The sequence below is a fragment of the Rissa tridactyla genome, chromosome 5 (genome assembly GCF_028500815.1).
Source record: "Rissa tridactyla isolate bRisTri1 chromosome 5, bRisTri1.patW.cur.20221130, whole genome shotgun sequence".
Classification (NCBI taxonomy): Eukaryota; Metazoa; Chordata; class Aves; order Charadriiformes; family Laridae; genus Rissa; species Rissa tridactyla.
Genome location: NC_071470.1, coordinates 13320365 through 13338293, shown reverse-complemented (window position 1 = coordinate 13338293; position 17929 = coordinate 13320365). Strand labels below are relative to the sequence as shown.

Genomic DNA, 17929 nt, shown 5'->3' with positions numbered 1-17929 from the left:
ATTTTTTTTCTTGATGCGTTGTTTCACTGATGGTGCGTGTTGCTTAAAATTGTCCGCTATAGGTTGTGTTCTTGTAGAGGACTTTGACAAGCAGTCCAAGTGTTAACATTAGCCGTTGTGTAAAACCCGATCTTTTTTTCCTTTTTGTGGACAAATATCAGAAATATCTAAGGGCGGCCTGCTGTCATCACTTGCTGGTTTTTCCTGGGGGGGGAGATGAGGGTAGTGAGTCTTTAGTAAAAGCTTCAAAATGTTAATTGGCCATATCTAAAGTGGTGCCAAACGAAGGGCGCAAGTGAATCACTCTCCCTTTGCTTTTCAACAGTTGAATGTTTCTCTTATTATTTTTTTTTTAGCACTGGAGACGTCAGGAGGCCCCTGCATGCTTCTGCGCTCCTGCACTTAGGCACAGCATGACCTGACTTTTCCGTTGTGAAAACAAGCTTTTTTTATGATCATCTCACAGGTGCCTTCCAGATGTCCCGAAGGAAAGCGCAGCATTTGCACTTTTGATTGTCAGGTTAAAACAAATCAAAGCAGCTACCTTCAACTACCCCAAACTTTGTAGCTGCACCTAGAGCAGCTTTAACTCACTTTTTGTTGTGCGATATTTTATTACCTGGAAGAAAACCTGCTTTTTTTAAAATGAAATTTTTAACATTTTTTAATTTTTTTTTTCTTTTTTTTCACAGCAGCCACACTGGTGCTAACCATTTGCAGGTGGCGGCCAGCCACAGCTTTTCCTGAGCACAGGGAGCTTTGGTGTGTCCCTGGGACAGGGTTTGAGCCGAACGTGTGACCCAGGTGCTGGTTCTGTCCCCAGCCCCGCGGGCTGCAGCAGGGGCTGAGGTGCAGCAGGGGCTGAGGCGCAGCTCGGGCAGAGCACCCACCGCTCCGCCAGCCCGGCCCTGGCTCTCTGCGGGGGCCGGTGGGCAAGTTCTGAAGGCAACTGTGCTAAGAACCTTCTTGTAGCTGAATTTCAGTCTGTTTATTCTATTATTTTTCCTGTTTTATCCTGGGTGTGTTACTCTTGCCCTCATGGTCGCGGATACCTTACTCTTGACTGCAATGAAAAGGCAAATTTTAACTATTTGAAGTTTGTGCATGCTTGTTATTTTGATTTCGGCATGTGTACAGGTCGTTGAAAAGCTGCGTACCACTTAAAAGAAGATGGTTGCTCCAAAGTAATTGCGTTCCTGAGGAAAGCCATACAACAAAATGTGTCCAGAGAAATTTGATTGCAGCTTTAGTTTTTCAGATTTTTCAAGCCAGAGTAGCTGTTGGCAGCGGTATTCTTGGCAATATTCTAAAAGTTGTACAGCGGTAGTGCCAGATCCTCCGCAACTGGTTTTAATGCTAACGAGGCCGTCAGGGCTGCTTAAAAAAACTAGATAAAGCTATGCAAATATCTCTTTTTAAGCTATTTTTAGGCATTATTGCTAATGTTATAACTTCACACCTCCATATTGTCATTGAGTCTCTCTCTAAAGATTAAAACACATTTTCAACAGAGAAGTTACTTGGAAAATGATTGTAAATTTTTATTAATATAGCTAGAAAGACAGACATCTGCTTGACTGTGTGACGTTGCTTCCATTCGGAGCTACAGCCGTGGTAGAAGTAAAACCAACAATTGTTACCTTACAGGGAGGCCACACTTGTCAGAGAAACAGCGTAAGTGGGATCAAAGGCGTTGTGTCGGCACGAGGGAGAGGCTTGATGCAGGGGGAGGAGGAGTATGTTTGTCTATTTCATGTGCACGCATAAAAAAAGCAGTATAAAAATACATTTATAAAATTACAAATTTCCTCTTTACATGGAATGTTGTGTCAGACACAGTTGTGGGGAAGGAAAAGACCCGACTGCTCCCTCCTACAGCCATGTGGGATGGGGCTCAGCCTGTGAGTTCTTCAGCCCCATCCCATACTGGAGGGGGCTGGACCATACATTTAAGCAGGACTCTCCCTTGCTTCCTGGGAGGGACTGCTTGGAAACTGGTGGCAGGCTAAACCCAGTTAATTAAAATGTGTAACTACAGATTATCATTGGATAGTGCTAATACCTACGTGAAATGATTATACGTGCTTTACAAGATTCAGAGCTGCTAACGGCTTCACCTGGCGGAGAGGCGTCAGGCTGGGCTGTTCCTTACACGGCAGCACCTCTTTGGTTTTACCTCTGGAAAAGAGACCTCGCAGAAGCCCTGCCTGTCACCAGGCACATGGAGGGACGGTGGGATGGGCTGGCTCCAACAGCCCCTGGGCCACCAGCTCCGTAGCTCTCAGTAACTGGCTCTGGGATGTTGAGATCCCAGCTGCAGGGACCCTGGCCTCAGAGAAAAGCTAGAGAGCTCCAGCTTCCATATCCTTGAGGCAAGGGCATCAATAACCTGCGTCATCTGTAACCTACTCGCACTGGGAAAAATATGGCCACAGCTGCTTTCTCTCTTTTATAGCTGGGGGAAGAAGAGCATTTGTATGTTATAGTGAAAACAAACCCAAACTTAGCAAAGCCTTGAAGCGTTTCCTTTCTGAGCATGAAACAGTGATACAATAGTCACTTAAATAGTTTCAAAATCCATAACATAAATATTGAATATTAATAATGCTGTCTAGAGCACTGTCTATTATGTATAATGTTAAGCGTGTTAAAGGAGATGATATGGAAATAGGAGATAAACCTTCACTAAAGCAATAGTCAGATCTACGTAGGTTAGGTGTAACATGGTTAATGGGACCTGAAATGTCCATTAGTTAGCTCTGTTAATGCATGTTTCCACATACGGCAGTCATGGTATTGACAAGGCCCTGCCATGCTGTCATGGGGGCATGCCAGAGGTAGCAGAGAGGCTCGTTATATGCCTTAGGCTGGAGTCACAGGGCACCGGGCACACCACTGAAAACACGCTCATTTTAAATGCATTGCTCCCTGGTGAAACGCATCCTGTAATCCTCAGGTTCCCAACTCCTCCTGCTCTGGCCTCGCAAAAGCTGTGAGCTGCGCAGGACGTTCCCTACAGCAGTGGATGAGACACATCTCCCCCCTAGCACCGTAATGAGGTGCCAGGAGCCTTTTTAAGGTTTTTCAGCCAGACTCTTGGCGTGAAGGCTCAGCCTCTCACCTGCTGCACGGAGCATGCCACTATCTGGCTACTAACCACTTGAGCAGGGCTCCTCAAGCCTCTGCTGATGAAGCTGTTCTGTTCTACTTTGATTAGCATATTTCTAAATATTCACTCCAGCAGAAGCTAGGATCCAACTCTTCTCTCATTCCGATTTCTTTCTCCCAATTGTTCAATCTTGCTAAGCAAAACAAAATCTTCAATGCAAAATACTAGAAAAGACCTAGCCAAAAATACCCAGTTTCCCAGTATCTGGACTGCTGACACCATCTTTTACACCTTAAAACTGCATTTTCCATATCTCACCCGATGTTCAAAGCAGCTGACTCAAGTTGGGGGAACCATTGCAGTGGCACTGCCCAGGCTCTTATGTTTTTAGAGGACTGGAGATGTTCAATGCATGCTGTATAGGCTGAAGACACTATAAAAAATGGGGAAAAAAGCCAGCAGGGCATACGTTTGATAAATGTGCTAATTGGTGTAGTGCTGTCAAGACATGGGTGGTTCCTGGGCACATTAAAACGTTGGAAGCTTCAGAAAATTAAGTAGCGGAAACTGTCCAAAGAGTCTGAACAACTCAGTTTTGGTCTCAGGTGCCTCAGGTGGTAGTTATGGGTCTGTTGGCCCATTGGTCCCTCCATTGCCTCGCAGAGGTCCCCATGCTGGCTCTGGGAACAGAAGCTGTGGAGTCAGGATGGTACAGGGTTCTGCCCATGCAAGTCGGCCACCCTGAGGGACAGAATGCGTTCGTTCATGCTCATCACCAGCATGTGGCTATGCACCTTCGGATGTGCCCTGTGCCACGTGGACGGACAAACTCAATGCCCTCTCCCACACCCTCTGGCGTGTGGTCAGTCCCACCAGTGCCATCTGAATGCATGGAGTTCATTCCTCATGACAACAAGGGAGTGAAAATGCATGTGCTACTAATGGACCAGTATTAAAATAGGTTATCTAAAAAGGTTTTTCTAGTCTGTGCTACTGCTTAGTTTGAATAGCTGAAAGGCAGAAAGTGGCTGATTCTTTTCTTTTAAGCCGTTTGCTGTGTTTGGAATAGCACCACAACACAGTTAAAAGAAAAGTCAAAAAGATTATTAATTGTACCCCAAAGTATATTCACCAGCGGAGTGTTTACCGTTAACATACACTGCATATTCCATAGCTCCACAACAAGAATAGATGGAGCTTGAAACTCCTTTTCCTAGAGTTTCTGGACTGCAAAATCTTCAGTGCTGAAGTGCTGATTCCTTTTTTTTTTTGTCTGTCAGCACAATTCTTACCATCTGGAGTTAGTTTAGCAGAAAGGTGTGGATGTATATTTGTCTTTCAATCCACTCAATAAAATGTGACACATTACTGTAAACTCCAGGTCCCAAAACCTTGGAAAAGCAGACAGAGCCCCAAGATGTTAAACCAAACAAAGTCCAGCGCCCTGCAGGTTGCTCACACACAAGCGGGCCTCCACTGTCACCCTGCAACATGAAAGAAAAAAACAGTCTATAGGGGCTACACGTGGCCAGCAGTCGTTTGGTTAAAGCTACGTCTTGGTCCCTACAGTGATTTGCCTTTAATAAGTAACTCAGCTGTAAAAACTGGCTGCTCTGCTGAACTACGTAGCAGCACACAGCGTTACCAATATTTATTCCCTGTTCTATTTGTACCTGCAAAAAGCTTATACAAATTAAAAAAAAATAAAATCAATCTAACCGTTAACTGATACAGATAAACCTTAGAGTCTTCAAGGAGCATTTCATTGTCACGAACTGAAGTTGTTTACACCAATAATAATAATAAAGGTTGGGTTAAAAGAAGTAAATAACTGTTGTTGTTCCTACAGTAGATGAAGTATGCTACACCTAATAAACATGATAGTACTTTGATTTCTAAAAGCAAGTCTGGCTTGAGTTTCTGCTTAGAGAGAGACCTACCATGCAAGAGTCCACGGTGCCAGACTCGTAGCCAGCACACAGCATCCTGCTGGTGATGGTTTTCATGTCAAAGTACGACTGGCATTGTTCCAACGAAATGATGCGAACCTCTCCTTCTTGAAGCTTGAAAGGCACTGAAAAACAGAATTAAGCATTAAACTATACACACGCGAACACACAAATACTAAGCTATGATGTTCTTTGAAATAGATAAATATTCCCATTAGGATAGATTATAAATATTACTTAATACAGATATATATTAAGTGTAAGAAGAACCCCCCTTTTGCACAAAGGGAAGGTGAAAGCAGGTGGGTTTTTGCTCTGCTGCATCGCAGGATTCGTGACCGTCGTGCTCCTGAGCCAGGAGTGTAAGTGTGGCATTCTGGAGAAGGACCAAGCGCATGGGGACTGGTGTGACATTTGCCATTTCTCCTGCATTCGCGGGGACAGACTGAGGAGGGACAGCACCGTTACCTGGGATGGGATGGGACTTTTAAGATGGAGCAGTATTGGCTGGAAACCAGTACTGCGAGGGAGGTGGAAGAGAGGTTTCACTCTCTGTTCCTCGGCAGGATCTTCCTGGTTTTTGGTGCCTCTCATGGTAAAGCTTGGTATAATCACAGCTATTTTGAGTTATGTTTGGGTAAATTTGACTTACTGTATCACGAAATCAGAATTCAAAGGTTACTGAAATCATTTTAGCACATTCAGGAGACAGTAAAGGACTTCTTCCTAGTCTAAACAGTTGACCGAGCTCAAATTCTAAGGAAAGTTGTTCAACCTAGGGCATGAAGTACTAAATGCTCTGCAGCCATTATGGTTTCTGATGCTTCATAACATAAAACTTTTAAAAGCAATGCTTAAGCCACATTAGCGAACAGAGAACCTTCTTCTACTTACCAGTAATGCAAAAGCATTCTGTGGGGGTTTTTTTTCTGCAATTACATAAAAGATATTTTTAGATAGGTAGAGCTGCTGGTAACCTGCCTGTCCCTCACACGTGCTATTTAATTTTTGCCACACGTCTGACCTGGCCACCAGAAGCACAGTCCCACCTGAAGCAATGCTGAAAGGCCAATTTCCTTCTCCAGCGTACAGAACGTCAGCCTTCCCTAATAATTACTGCCATAGCGAAGAGAGAAACACAATAGCTAGAGCATTAACAGGGTTGGGGCCAAGATAATTTGCATATGATGCATGCAGAATCATTTTGTCTAAACGAAGACTTACATAACACGACTGTTCTTGTCACGGGACCCAAGGATTGCAGTGGCCACAGAACAAGAAAACACACTAACATTCTCTTCGGGGAGACAAAAATCACACTCGTGATTATGGCTGGAGGGAGTAAATTGTGTCACAAGTCCGAAGTATGACACAAAGTGTTGATTCAAGAAAACATTCATTCTGCCTGCATGCCAAGGCTTTCAGTGCCTTCCACTTTCACTGCAGTAAGAATGCTGCCCCCACCCCCGGCCGATGATCTGTGGCAGATCTACGAGCAGAGGCCTGTGTATGGCCAAGGGCACAGTGAGCAGAGCACACAGAAACAGGAACGCAGATATCGATACGGATGGAAGGAAGAGGAACTGGTTCAATATAAACATGGAACAAGAAAACAGCTTCGCCTGCTTATCTTGGTGGGAACTGAATAAGGCGGCCAGGCTAGTGATCTGAAATACGCGTTTACTTGCCTAGCAGGTGCATGGAAAGTTTTAGAGCTCAGGTATAAAAGCCGAGGCCTGAGAAGCAATAAACAATTTCGTGCTTATCACAAACGGAGTCCATGACTAATTGCCACAATGATCTGGTACTGTCTCAGTACAGTTCTGAATACAACCTAAACCAGTAAAATGATAACCAGTTCAGGTGACTTTCTTGATAGGAGTTTCTAGACCCTCAGCATTTTTGAAAATCCAGCCACTTGCCTAAATACGGATTAAGGAGCATAAATTCAGGTGGCTGATTTGAAAACGCAAGGCTCTAGTCACAGCCATATCCCTTCATGGGTAGTTACAGTTACCTAGTATTTAATAAGGTCCAGTAATAGTATAAATGGATAAAGCTTTGTAATGGGATTGTTTATTTGGTTAACTCAGTAGAAGGTTAATATGTTTTTCCAAGAATCCCAGAAATACCCATCTTACTTTTGTTGCCCATGTGTCCCCAGCCTGTGATGTAGCAGTAGGTATCCGGCTGAACCAACTGGTCCTTGCTGGGCAAACAGACGGGTCTTACGTAGCTTGTCTCGTTGATGTCCTCATCCAGTTCCACAATGCTGATATCATAATCCACCACTGCCCTGTTGTAGCGCGGGTGGAGAATAATGGTCTTCACTAGTCGGGTCTGCATGAAGCCTGATGGATGATCGAGATTGCTAATCCCAAACACTACTTTCCAAACAGCTGCATTTTCTCTCCTTTGTAAAAAAGAAAACGATGGTAAATTTCAATCAAGAGCGTTCCTTTATGCTAAAATACCCGAGAACTTTTTCTCCCTGATTTTTTGCACATTGCACTTTGCAAAGCGTTCCACATAAAAATGCTACAAGAAAAAACACTTACAAATTACTTACAGCTAAGATCTGAGCAACAAAAGACAATGCTTTCCATTTCCTTCCTGCCTGTCACCAAACAAATCAAAGCTCACACCTTCAGAAGATATGTAACCACCTATTAGTTGCTGTATTGAATGCCAAAAGCTCTCAAAATCATCTTCATTTAGCTTTCATCAGTAGAGACACCAGCAATGAATAATAAAAACCTAAGATGGTGCTGGTTTTATACCATTTACTTTCTTTTTTAGTCTCTTAAAACCAGGCCTCTGTCATCTGCCGTTCTGCAAAGGTCATCGCCTACCCCCAGCGTGTTTGGTAGAGGAGGGAGGACTTGGGAATTCATATGTGCAAGTTTATATGAACAGTAAAACTGCCTGAGCCCTCTCACCCTTCAAAGCAGTGTGCTACTGTCAAGACCCATCTCTTTGCAATCAAAACACAGCCACATATGTGTCCACTTGGCTCACTCTGCAGGGAGCACTGCCACGGCCACCGGCCGGGGCGACTGGTCCTACCCCCAAGGATCCTCTTGTTCATGCGAGCAGCTGGGCGACGGCCACAGTCTAGTGAGGAACAGATACAGAAGGCAGTTAATCGTTACCACAAAGGCAGCGCGTCCAAGACCTTCTGCAAGAAAACTGGGCACAGAATGCTATTAAGAGAGTCAGGAAATGACACTCAACAATACAGTAAATGAAGTCATCAACAACCACACAATAATATTGAACACATTCAGCCATTTTCATCCTTCCTTTATATCAAAGGATTTGCTCTCCTGATATTAATTTTGACCGGCTCAGCCTGTAATATTAACCAAGCTAAGCTTGGGGATCCTGACTGGCTTTCTCTCGGGAGTTACCAGGCTGCCCTTGGGAAGGTTTCCCTGGTTTATGTCCTTGTCTTTCTCAGCTAGCAACGTGTTTGGGCTACTTTGTACAAGCCATAAGAACTGCTTCCGGAAAATCTGCTCAGCAGTAATAAAGTTTTTCTTAAGCCAGGTGTGAGGTGAATGTCACAGTGTTTATTCAGCTCCACAGCACCAAGCTGGCTTTGCCTGGGGAAATCACTAAGGGAGAATATTTGAAGATTTGAAGACATTCAGTACTCTGTCCATTCTACTTTATAAGCCACTTCCACTGGAAATTATACCAGATTCCCATCTGCCAGACAGTTACTTCCCTGAAATAGTTAGCCCTTCACTTTTGTTTCACTTTATTTTCTGGATTTGTAAGATGGCAGACTTGTTATTTATCCTGTTTACACTCAGTTTGATTTAGAGGACAAAAGAACACCACCAGTTTCTGCAATCAGCCTCCCAAAGGAGGAGACGCTGCCATTACACAGATCTGTGGGAATTTAGTGGTGATGAAATAAACTGGAGCAATGGTTTTTTGTAACTTCTAATTCTTACTGTGTTCAGTTAGCTTCAGAGGGCAAGGGTTTTTAAGTGTACTTAAAGCAGCATATCTCAGAAGCAAACACCTCTGGCAAGCTCTTAGGAGCTGTTCTTTTTTTTCCTTATAAGAGTAGTAAATGTTTTGATCAGTTTCCCAAATTTAGGTCATGCTTTGTGATTAATTTTCCCTGTATCAAGCTAATTCATAATTTAAGTGTTCTTCAGCAAAGCTCTCCTTGTCTGTGGAACACGGTTTCATTGAAGATGAAGAATTTCTGCACTTTCAAACCACTTGAACTTGCACAATCATCGGCTGTGCCTACAGACCTGCTCTGTAGCTTTCTACTTCAGGTTCTTCTGTCCCCCTGAGTATCATCACTAGACAGATGACAGCTTCAGCTCCCAGGCAGATAGCCTGCAACCACGCTGGTGGTAAAAGATATTTTCAGCAAGAAGTTTTATCAAATTAATTTTTCGAACCCGACTGCTGACAATATCTATTTTGTGGGAGCAGGACTGAGGTACTGCAATACGCAGCCTTGTAGTCAAAAACTAAGAAAAGCTGATGAAAGCGAATAGAGTAGGGAAAAAAAAACAACAATCCCAAACTGGATGCTGCAGAAGTCCAGTCAAATTTCAGAATGAATCCGCACTAAACATCTGCATTTCTTAAAGTGATTTAACACATCTTGAAAAACATCTTTGTTTTAGATGCACTTCTCTCTTACCTTCTTTAGTGCAAAAGAGAGCCACTTTGCTTCTGCTTCGACACATCTGTCTAAATATTGAAACAAGAACATGGTAGAAGTCTTAATTAATTGATGTAATTTTTGGTAAACTGCAAATCAGCACAGGTATTTTACTCATTGTTCTGAACCAGCTGTTGTAAATCCCCCCAAACTGCAAAAAGAAACACAAGGAGCTGCTTATGCCAGATCATCCCTGGTTTCCAGCGTCTTCCTGGAGATAATTCAAAATATTAGTTCAGCTTTACAATACATTTCAAGAGTGGGTGCTACATATTTTGCAGACTACCTCGCTCTCCGGGCACCGCTCCAGCTCCGAGGTCAGCTGGGATGTACAGTCTGTCAAGTCTTAATTTATGGCACCTGAGAGCACAGAGATCGCCTTTCTCCTCTTCCTTAGAGCTGAAGGATAGAATTTTCTTTGAAATACCTTTGATAACAGATCGTCTTTCATGCCCTAAAAGTTTGGGCCTTTTGAAAAAAAGCCAGGAAGTTTGCAAAAGTAAGTATTAAAACAACAAAAAATTGTAATTTCTGCTGAAGATTTTCCAGTGAGAGAGGAAAGAAGAGATTCTTTGTCAAAGGAAGGGAGATCCTTGTTAAAACAGAGAGCATTGTTGCTCCGCCAGCTGACTGCCTTTTTATTTCCACCACTTTCTCATTCCTACCGTATATGTGCTTTTCTGAGGCAGGTGCATTTGAAAGAGACCAGGGAAACAATGACTTGCTTTTTGAAGAACGCAGTTGCAGACAGGGATGAGGTGGCTCTCCCAGTTTTGTCCTGGATGTTTAAATTCATTGGTTCTTCAGCCACAAGGTCACTCTTTGAATGTCTCAGTGATGAGATCCTGGCTTCTCATTACCAACTACCTGTTTAGTTGAGTTAATTAAAAGGAATTTACCACCATCTGAAGGCAGAGGAGCTGCTAAAGAAACTTACTGTAAGCGGATAAAGCTTCTGCTGAAGAAGCTGTTGTTGCTCCAAATGTATGAAGCCAAACTACATGGGCTGCAGCGGATGGTAAGATGTTGCTGCAGGTTTTACAGTTCCTACTGGACTTTCTTGGTCAGCAGGGATTTAATGAAGCTGTTTGGTCCAGGTGCTTCAAAGGCATCGCCTCTATGTCACTCAAGTGCTGTTAGTCTAGTAGAACGGGCCCCTGAGGAATCACAAAGTGGACTCAAAAGAGACTAGTTGTAGTAGACACTAAAATCACTATAGACTGTATCTTAATAACTCATATGAGTGTGTGCTGGGATTGATACACAGATACCTCGGGAAAAAAGGGGTTACCAAAGAGAGTTTGTCATCCTCCATTGATAAGTGACTACCCACAGCAGTGAAATAAATGTCATTTTCCTGTTACTTACCCATGCACTAGAAGTGCGTGTAAAGTGGATGCATTTTTATTCTTCCAGTCTGAGTGCAGATTCAGCCATTTTTGATGCTGCATTTCCTCATTCTCTATTACAATTTCTGTTTTGGATGGGCCTCTGAAACAAACGGAAGACATTCATAGACGTTCCAGTAGGTTTCCATGTTACAATTCTGAAGGTGAAGAGGCCATAACGCCTCCTGTTTATTCCAGAGATATACACCTGAACGTTACGTCAAAGCCACGTGTGGCAGAATCATAGTTAGGGGAATGAAATCCCCCCCCAGGAAGCCTGGCCAGCAAACAGATTACTGTCACTCCTGTTGTGTTTTCTGACAAGAACCAGAATCGGAATTGGGAACAGCAAGAGCCTTCTGGTGGCATTTACTGTAGCGCATACCTTGACATACTGTTTCTAGAGTTTCTTGCCTTCAAAAATACAAAAAAAACCTGGACCTTCATGTGTAGAAGAGGTAAAAGAAAAAATACTTTCTTACATTCCTATCTTTGGAAATCCATTTAAAATTTAACAGTAAAGATCAGTCTGGGTGTTGTTAATAATACTTGACAGTATCTCTAAGTCCAAGCTGTCTGCTTTGCAAAACAGAACAAATATGTGTGATGATGTCAAACCTGTCCTTCTGCAGCGAATTAACTGGAATATGAAAATAAGTTAGAATGGTCCACCAGGAGATATTTTCATATATCCACTTCCTTAGTTTAGTTATTGCCTGAAAGACTCAAGCAACCTAAGAAATTGCTGTTTTAGTAAATCTCAACTGCTAAATGGAAAAAAAAGAGTGTATTTTTTAAATGGTTTTACAAGTCATGCAACTTTCCAACACAGAACCATTCACGAGTAGCCATCAATCCCTATCAATGAAAGGGACTTTCAAGGACTGCTCTCCTGAACGCTGGTCAAAAGCCAAATTGTAAATCCTAGTGCACAGAAAAGAGAATGAGAGAAGTTCAGAAAAAGTGTGATGTGTCCTAAAACTTGCCTCTGAACCCAGTCTCTCATGGCAGAACCTAGTAATGCCCGCCAGGTCATTAGTTTGTCTTTAAGTCTGATTTTCAGTATTAACTATATTTCCTTTCAAATATTACAGAAGTGCAGCACTGGATTTCTTTTTAAACAGTCACAAAAGTGCAGCATCCTTTACCTACTTGATTACATAAATTAACAAAGGTCAAAGAATTCTGTTTTATGGTAAAGCTGTCAGTGCAACCATATGGAAATGTTTTCAACAGGGCTGGCAGAACTAACCAGGCTCTGAGGTCACGGCCCTGGATCCTGCCTGTTACATTACTTATTTTTCAGAACCTTCCCTGAGCATATTAAACAAATATAATTCCATGATCTACTACCCAGAACATGCAGGCAGATATTAACAAGCATTTTTAAAGTCTGTGCTTTTTCCTCATTTAGAGAAAGCTGTTTGCTGCAAAAAGAGGTTTCTTCCTCAGTGCCCACTTACAGCAAACACATAAAACTCTTTTCATTTCCATCATTTGCTTATTTCCCACTCTTTTTCCAACCAAGCATATGCAAACTCTTTTTTCTTAAGATGATATTCTGCCTGATGATCTTCTGTGAACAATTATGTGTACAGTGATATTTTATGTAGCTGTAAACAGTGTCTGATCTATGAAGAACTATGCTAAAGCTTCTGAGCTCAAATCTAACACTCAATGAATACACTTTAGGGTGCCTGTAGTCCCAGTCTATGGACTTCTCCAAGACCGTATCAAAAGTGCCATAAATTAAGTAAATTTACAGTAGACTTATGAGGAATCTTATGAGGCCATCTGATCCATTCCCCTAATCCAAAATAAGACCAACTATATCTAAATTCTCTCTGACAGATTTTTGTTTGCCCTGTTTGTAAACATCTCTAATGATGGAGAAGCCTGAGCATTTCCAGGCAATATATTCCAGGATTTACATGTAGGATTTTTTTCCTTATATTTGTTCTAAATCTTCGTACCTGTCATTTAAGCTCTTCTGTCTTGTTTCCACTGGAAATGCAGAACACTTTATTCCTTGCCTCTTTGCAGCAGCCTTTTACACACTTGAAGGCTCCTATAGTCTATAGGAGGAGTCACTCCTCCTCGTGACTGACCACCCAGAGTTCTCAACCTTTCTTCACAGACTGCGCTTTCTAGGTCTCTGCTCACTCCTGCTCAGTCCTGCTGCCCTATTCTGAACTCTCCCCATCTCGTCAAAATCTAAACCAAGCTGAACACACCACAGGGATTACACATCAACACGCCAGCTTAATTCAGGCCATTTCTCCATTTAATTTTAATCCTGTCCTCCAAAATGCTTTCAGATTCTCCCAGTTTCATGCTGAATGAGAAATTATTAAGCATGCTCTCCATCATCTGAATGACTCACGACAGCACTGAATATCACCCCAGACACACAGGGATGACTCTAGCCCCCCACATCTTTATGGTTTGACAATGAATCACCAACAGTCTCGTCTAATTTCATCTTTGTCCCTATCTCCTTACTTATTTCGAAAGTCATTTCACATAGTGTGAAAATGAAAAATATATCACATCTACTGTTTCTTCCCCATCCACAGTGTCTCTGCCTTTTCAAGGAATGTTAAGTGAATCTAACATTATTTGTTCATAAATATGTTCTGTCTGTCATTAAGACCTTATATTTCTGTAATTATTTGTTGACAATTGAAGCTAGGCAACTAGTTTGTAAATCTCTGTATCTTCCTCTTTTTTCCCTTTTTAATGAAAGATGGCACACTTAACAGTTTTCAGCCTTACGTAGCCATTCTCCACAACTTCTGAAAACTACTGGCTACCGCCACTGGCAGCCACAGTGGAGATCTGCCACCGCCATAAATCTTAAATGCTCCTGGATGAATTTCAGCAAATCTAGCTATTTTGAAGAGCAGTGTATAACCTATTATTTTCTTAGTCTAGCCCTAATTCTTAAGTCTTTGCCATCTCAGAAATATAATACATTTTGCTGAGGTTTCTTTGTGGTTTTGTTTTGGGTTCTTTGTTTGTTTGCTTTGCTTTTTTTGGTTTAAGATTCCTGGCTTTTCTGATTCTTTCTCCAGATACTTATGCTGTGCTGTACCAGTTCTTGTAAATTTGAACAACATCTCTAACCTCTCTAGAACTCCACTTCCAGTTTCACGTCACTATGCAGCTTGTGCCTCAGCCAAATTGGTCCTGCTGCTTTACAGAAAGATGTCAGCTAGATCTAATGATCATCAAAAGGCACATATAATTCTAACGTATCTGATTACTTTAATCTACAAAGTTTCCTTTAATCTAAGGCAATTTCAAAAATGGTATTCAATAATTCTACAAAATCAGTCACTCATAAAATCAAAAAGGCGAGATATTTTAATTTGCAGTAGCACTCATGTCTACCCGAGTGGGAAATTCAAACTTAGGTTTTACTGATTTTTCAAATTTCAATTTAAAAATTAGAATATTCCTTTAATACACCTAATTTCAAGCTACGGATTCCCTTCTGTGTGTTTAAGAGGGATTTTTAGAGTTAAAAAAGAAAGATAAAACCCAGTCTGTCTTCTACATTATAAATGTGCTCTCGATGGGGAAAAGTAATGTTTAGGGTAATTTCATTACATAAGTTACACAATGCAAATATTAAAGAAATAGTTTTCAAAGCATTCTAGCCTGCTACCTGCTGACCACTGTGCACAACAGCCAAAGTTTAGTTTATAGTGAAACACAAGGACCATTACGACTTGCATACTAAATCGTAATGACAAAAAACCCAAAATAGAAGACAGGGACTAATTTTAGGTTATAAACTTAAAATTCTGTTCATCATTAAAAGTAACATAATTTGGGATGCTTCTGTACAGCAGTGGTTTTAATACTTCATTCTGCCTATTCCATCGTGGAAAACTCCCTTAAATGTATTAACTTGCAAGTTTAGAATAAAGTATAATCTATAAACTCCTTCTCCCTTCAAAGTAATAATAACATTCTTCTGTTCGGCTTCTATAATTCCATTGGTTTAAGCCTCATGCAACAGCAGGCTTGGAAAAGGAAGCCTTGTCTTAGGTAATGAATAACGTGCATATGAGCACTAATATAAAACAAATTAGGCCTATTTCAGAGCTCGAACAGCATCTGTTTCCTGTCTGTACTTACTTACTGGTTAAGATGTTCCTTGGTCTTGAGCAGAATTCTATAAAGCCGTGGCTGTGCCATAGAATATGGAGTAAAAGATCAAAACTTTGATTTTAACAGCATTGAAATCAGAGAAATCTGATTTTTTAATGTGAAAACATATGACGACATAGAAAATGGAAATTAAAAAGATTCCCAGCACTGACAGAAAACTAACCATGTATGATTAGTTCTTAAAACTTTTGGTGGAAAGTAGGTAATCACTGTGTATTTTCAGATTTCAAAATGCCTACAGTCTTACGTCCTAACTGATAGACTACTCAGCCCTATGAAGAATGAGTTAAAATGTAATTACACTGAAAAAAAATTATACGCTTGCTTTTTCTCTGTCATTTGAGTCTCTGTAAGTTATAGGATTCATAAAGTATGACCTTGTAGATAAACTTAAAAAGACCATTTTGGGCCATCTAAATTTAAAACTTCAAATAAAATATAGATTTTCTTAGATGGAAGTCTTCGTTCAACTTCAGATTAAATGTAAAGTCCTTCATTTAAGGTTAATTAGCTTTTAATTTTAAAAAGGTGAAGGACACATTTCAAGAATTTTAAGTGTTTAATTTTAAAAACTTGAAACAAAATAACTTGACCTTTCAATCTTTTTTCCCCTGCTGAAACTATTCACTGAATTTGAACAAAATTCACTGTTATTTTTGTTCAACATTGTCCTTTGCAGAATTATTATTCACTGAGAAATGTTCCCATAGTTCTGCTGGTAATAACACATTAGCCAGAAAAAACACTTCAACTTGCAGATTCCAGAATGAATTTTCAAGACTGACAGATTTAATATCTGTTTAGTGTTGAACTGAGTAAATTTGATTTGGAAGCCCCTGGAAAAAAAAAAAGTTTTTATAATGCCATTTGTACAAGCTGTGACATAAAATAGTTTGAAAAAGGATTGTGATCGATCATTAGAATAAGAACATTTCTTTGGCTGGCAGTATTCATGTATCTTTCTATTTCTTTTAGTAAATCACAGAATCACAGAAGGGTTGAGCTTGGAAGGTACCTTTGGAGGTCATCTGGTCCAACCCCTCCTGGTCAAGCAGGGCCACCTACAGCCAGTTGCCCAGGAGCACGTTCAAACAGCTCCAAAGTTGCTGGAGATATTAAAACACTAATAATAATTACCTTTTTACTTGAAGAAGGAAAACTATCGAATCATGGAGCTAAAAAAGCATTATATGAGGTAAGTGAGTATATGCTTAGTGACTATTTGCAGCAGTTGTCACAATTTGCAAGGAATTATTTTGTTGAAATTTCTTCGAAAAAAGACTTATCCAAATGATTATATTTTAAACTACATTGTACAGGAAAGAGACATAATCTATCAGATTTAATCTAATACAACTCTAACACACTGATTAAAGTCTACGTATTTTAACATTCTTTTATGGTTGCTGAAAACTGATGAAACAGTCTTCCACACCTACCACAGCTTGTAATATTATTTTTGGTAAATTTTATTTGATGGAATTATTTGCTGCCATTCTTAACAAAATAAATGTTATCTGAAGAATTTACTATTTTTATAGAATCACAGAATGGTTTGGGTTGGAAGGAACCTTAAAGCTCATCTAGTTCCAATCCCCCTGCCGTGGGCAGGGACACCTCCCACTAGACCAGGCTGCTCAAAGCCCCATCCAGCCTGGCCTTGAAAACTTCCAGGGATGGGCAGTGGCTAAATTTTGCTAAATCCTCTAACGATTTAATAGCACACAGTGCAGCCATGGATGATGTGAGTGTATTTAAGGTAGGTCAAGCATATTTTACATTCTGTTGAGTGGGTCTAGAAATCCAGATTGAATGAATGAGTTCAAATACTTCACCTTTGGCATGGAGTTTGTGGGTGGGACAGAATTATTCCATTTTTTGTTTCTGTGATGTTTTTAAGCAAATAAGACATTAAATTAAACTTCCATTATTTCTGTGGCAGAAATAGTTAGAAAGGAATTTTTTTCATCATTATTTGAGCTTTATGCAATACAAAGTCTAATTTACCTGTACCCTCAGTCGTCACCAGAAATAGCTTATTAAATTTAAATTCACTAACGTTATCAACCTCACATTCAGACTTTCTTGTTAAGTTAAATAAATAACGTATGGAGGACATAATGGTCAATAGATGAAGTTTATGGATTTAGATCAGATTTCACAGTGGCATGAAACTCCAATTTATCATTCAGTATTCCACTTCACCATACAGAAAATGCTAACCTCTGTGATATTTTCACTGAACCTCTATGCAATGTTAACAGAAGAATTAAATAATTGTATTGACTCGCATTATTCCTTTTTGAAATTAGTTCTGGTGAATTCATTACAATCTTTATTTTTCTTATAGATCTCATTCAAAGCTGATTTACTGTATTTTTGGCAGCACCACTTCACAAAAAACTTGGACAATAGGTAAGAAAATCAAGCTTCAGATGATTGACAAAATCAGGCATTAAGAAAGGGAAAGACAAACACTGCTTTGGTTTTCTGAAGTACTGCTGGGAAGAATCAGAAATTAGTATTAGAGTCAGGTTGAAGTTGTAGACTTCAGAATTGAACTGGAATTTCCCACTGCCCTTCAAATAATCACCTGTCACTACAAAAA

The 17929-nt window shown here is 40.6% G+C and overlaps 1 protein-coding gene across 2 annotated transcripts in view; it reads right to left on the bottom strand.

The window, feature by feature from the left end:
• Window positions 1–776: 776 nt before the first annotated feature.
• Window positions 777–17929, bottom strand: part of CORIN (corin, serine peptidase) — a 149115-nt gene continuing 131962 nt past the window's right edge. For both annotated transcript variants that reach the window (XM_054204227.1, XM_054204228.1), the window contains 6 exons: window positions 11123–11245; window positions 9734–9783; window positions 7998–8172; window positions 7200–7471; window positions 5050–5183; window positions 777–4593 (listed from right to left, as the gene is read on the bottom strand). In XM_054204227.1, coding sequence (XP_054060202.1) covers window positions 4411–4593; window positions 5050–5183; window positions 7200–7471; window positions 7998–8172; window positions 9734–9783; window positions 11123–11245 — 937 coding nt within the window. In that variant the 3' untranslated portion in view covers window positions 777–4410. The remainder of the gene's footprint in view (window positions 4594–5049; window positions 5184–7199; window positions 7472–7997; window positions 8173–9733; window positions 9784–11122; window positions 11246–17929) is intronic.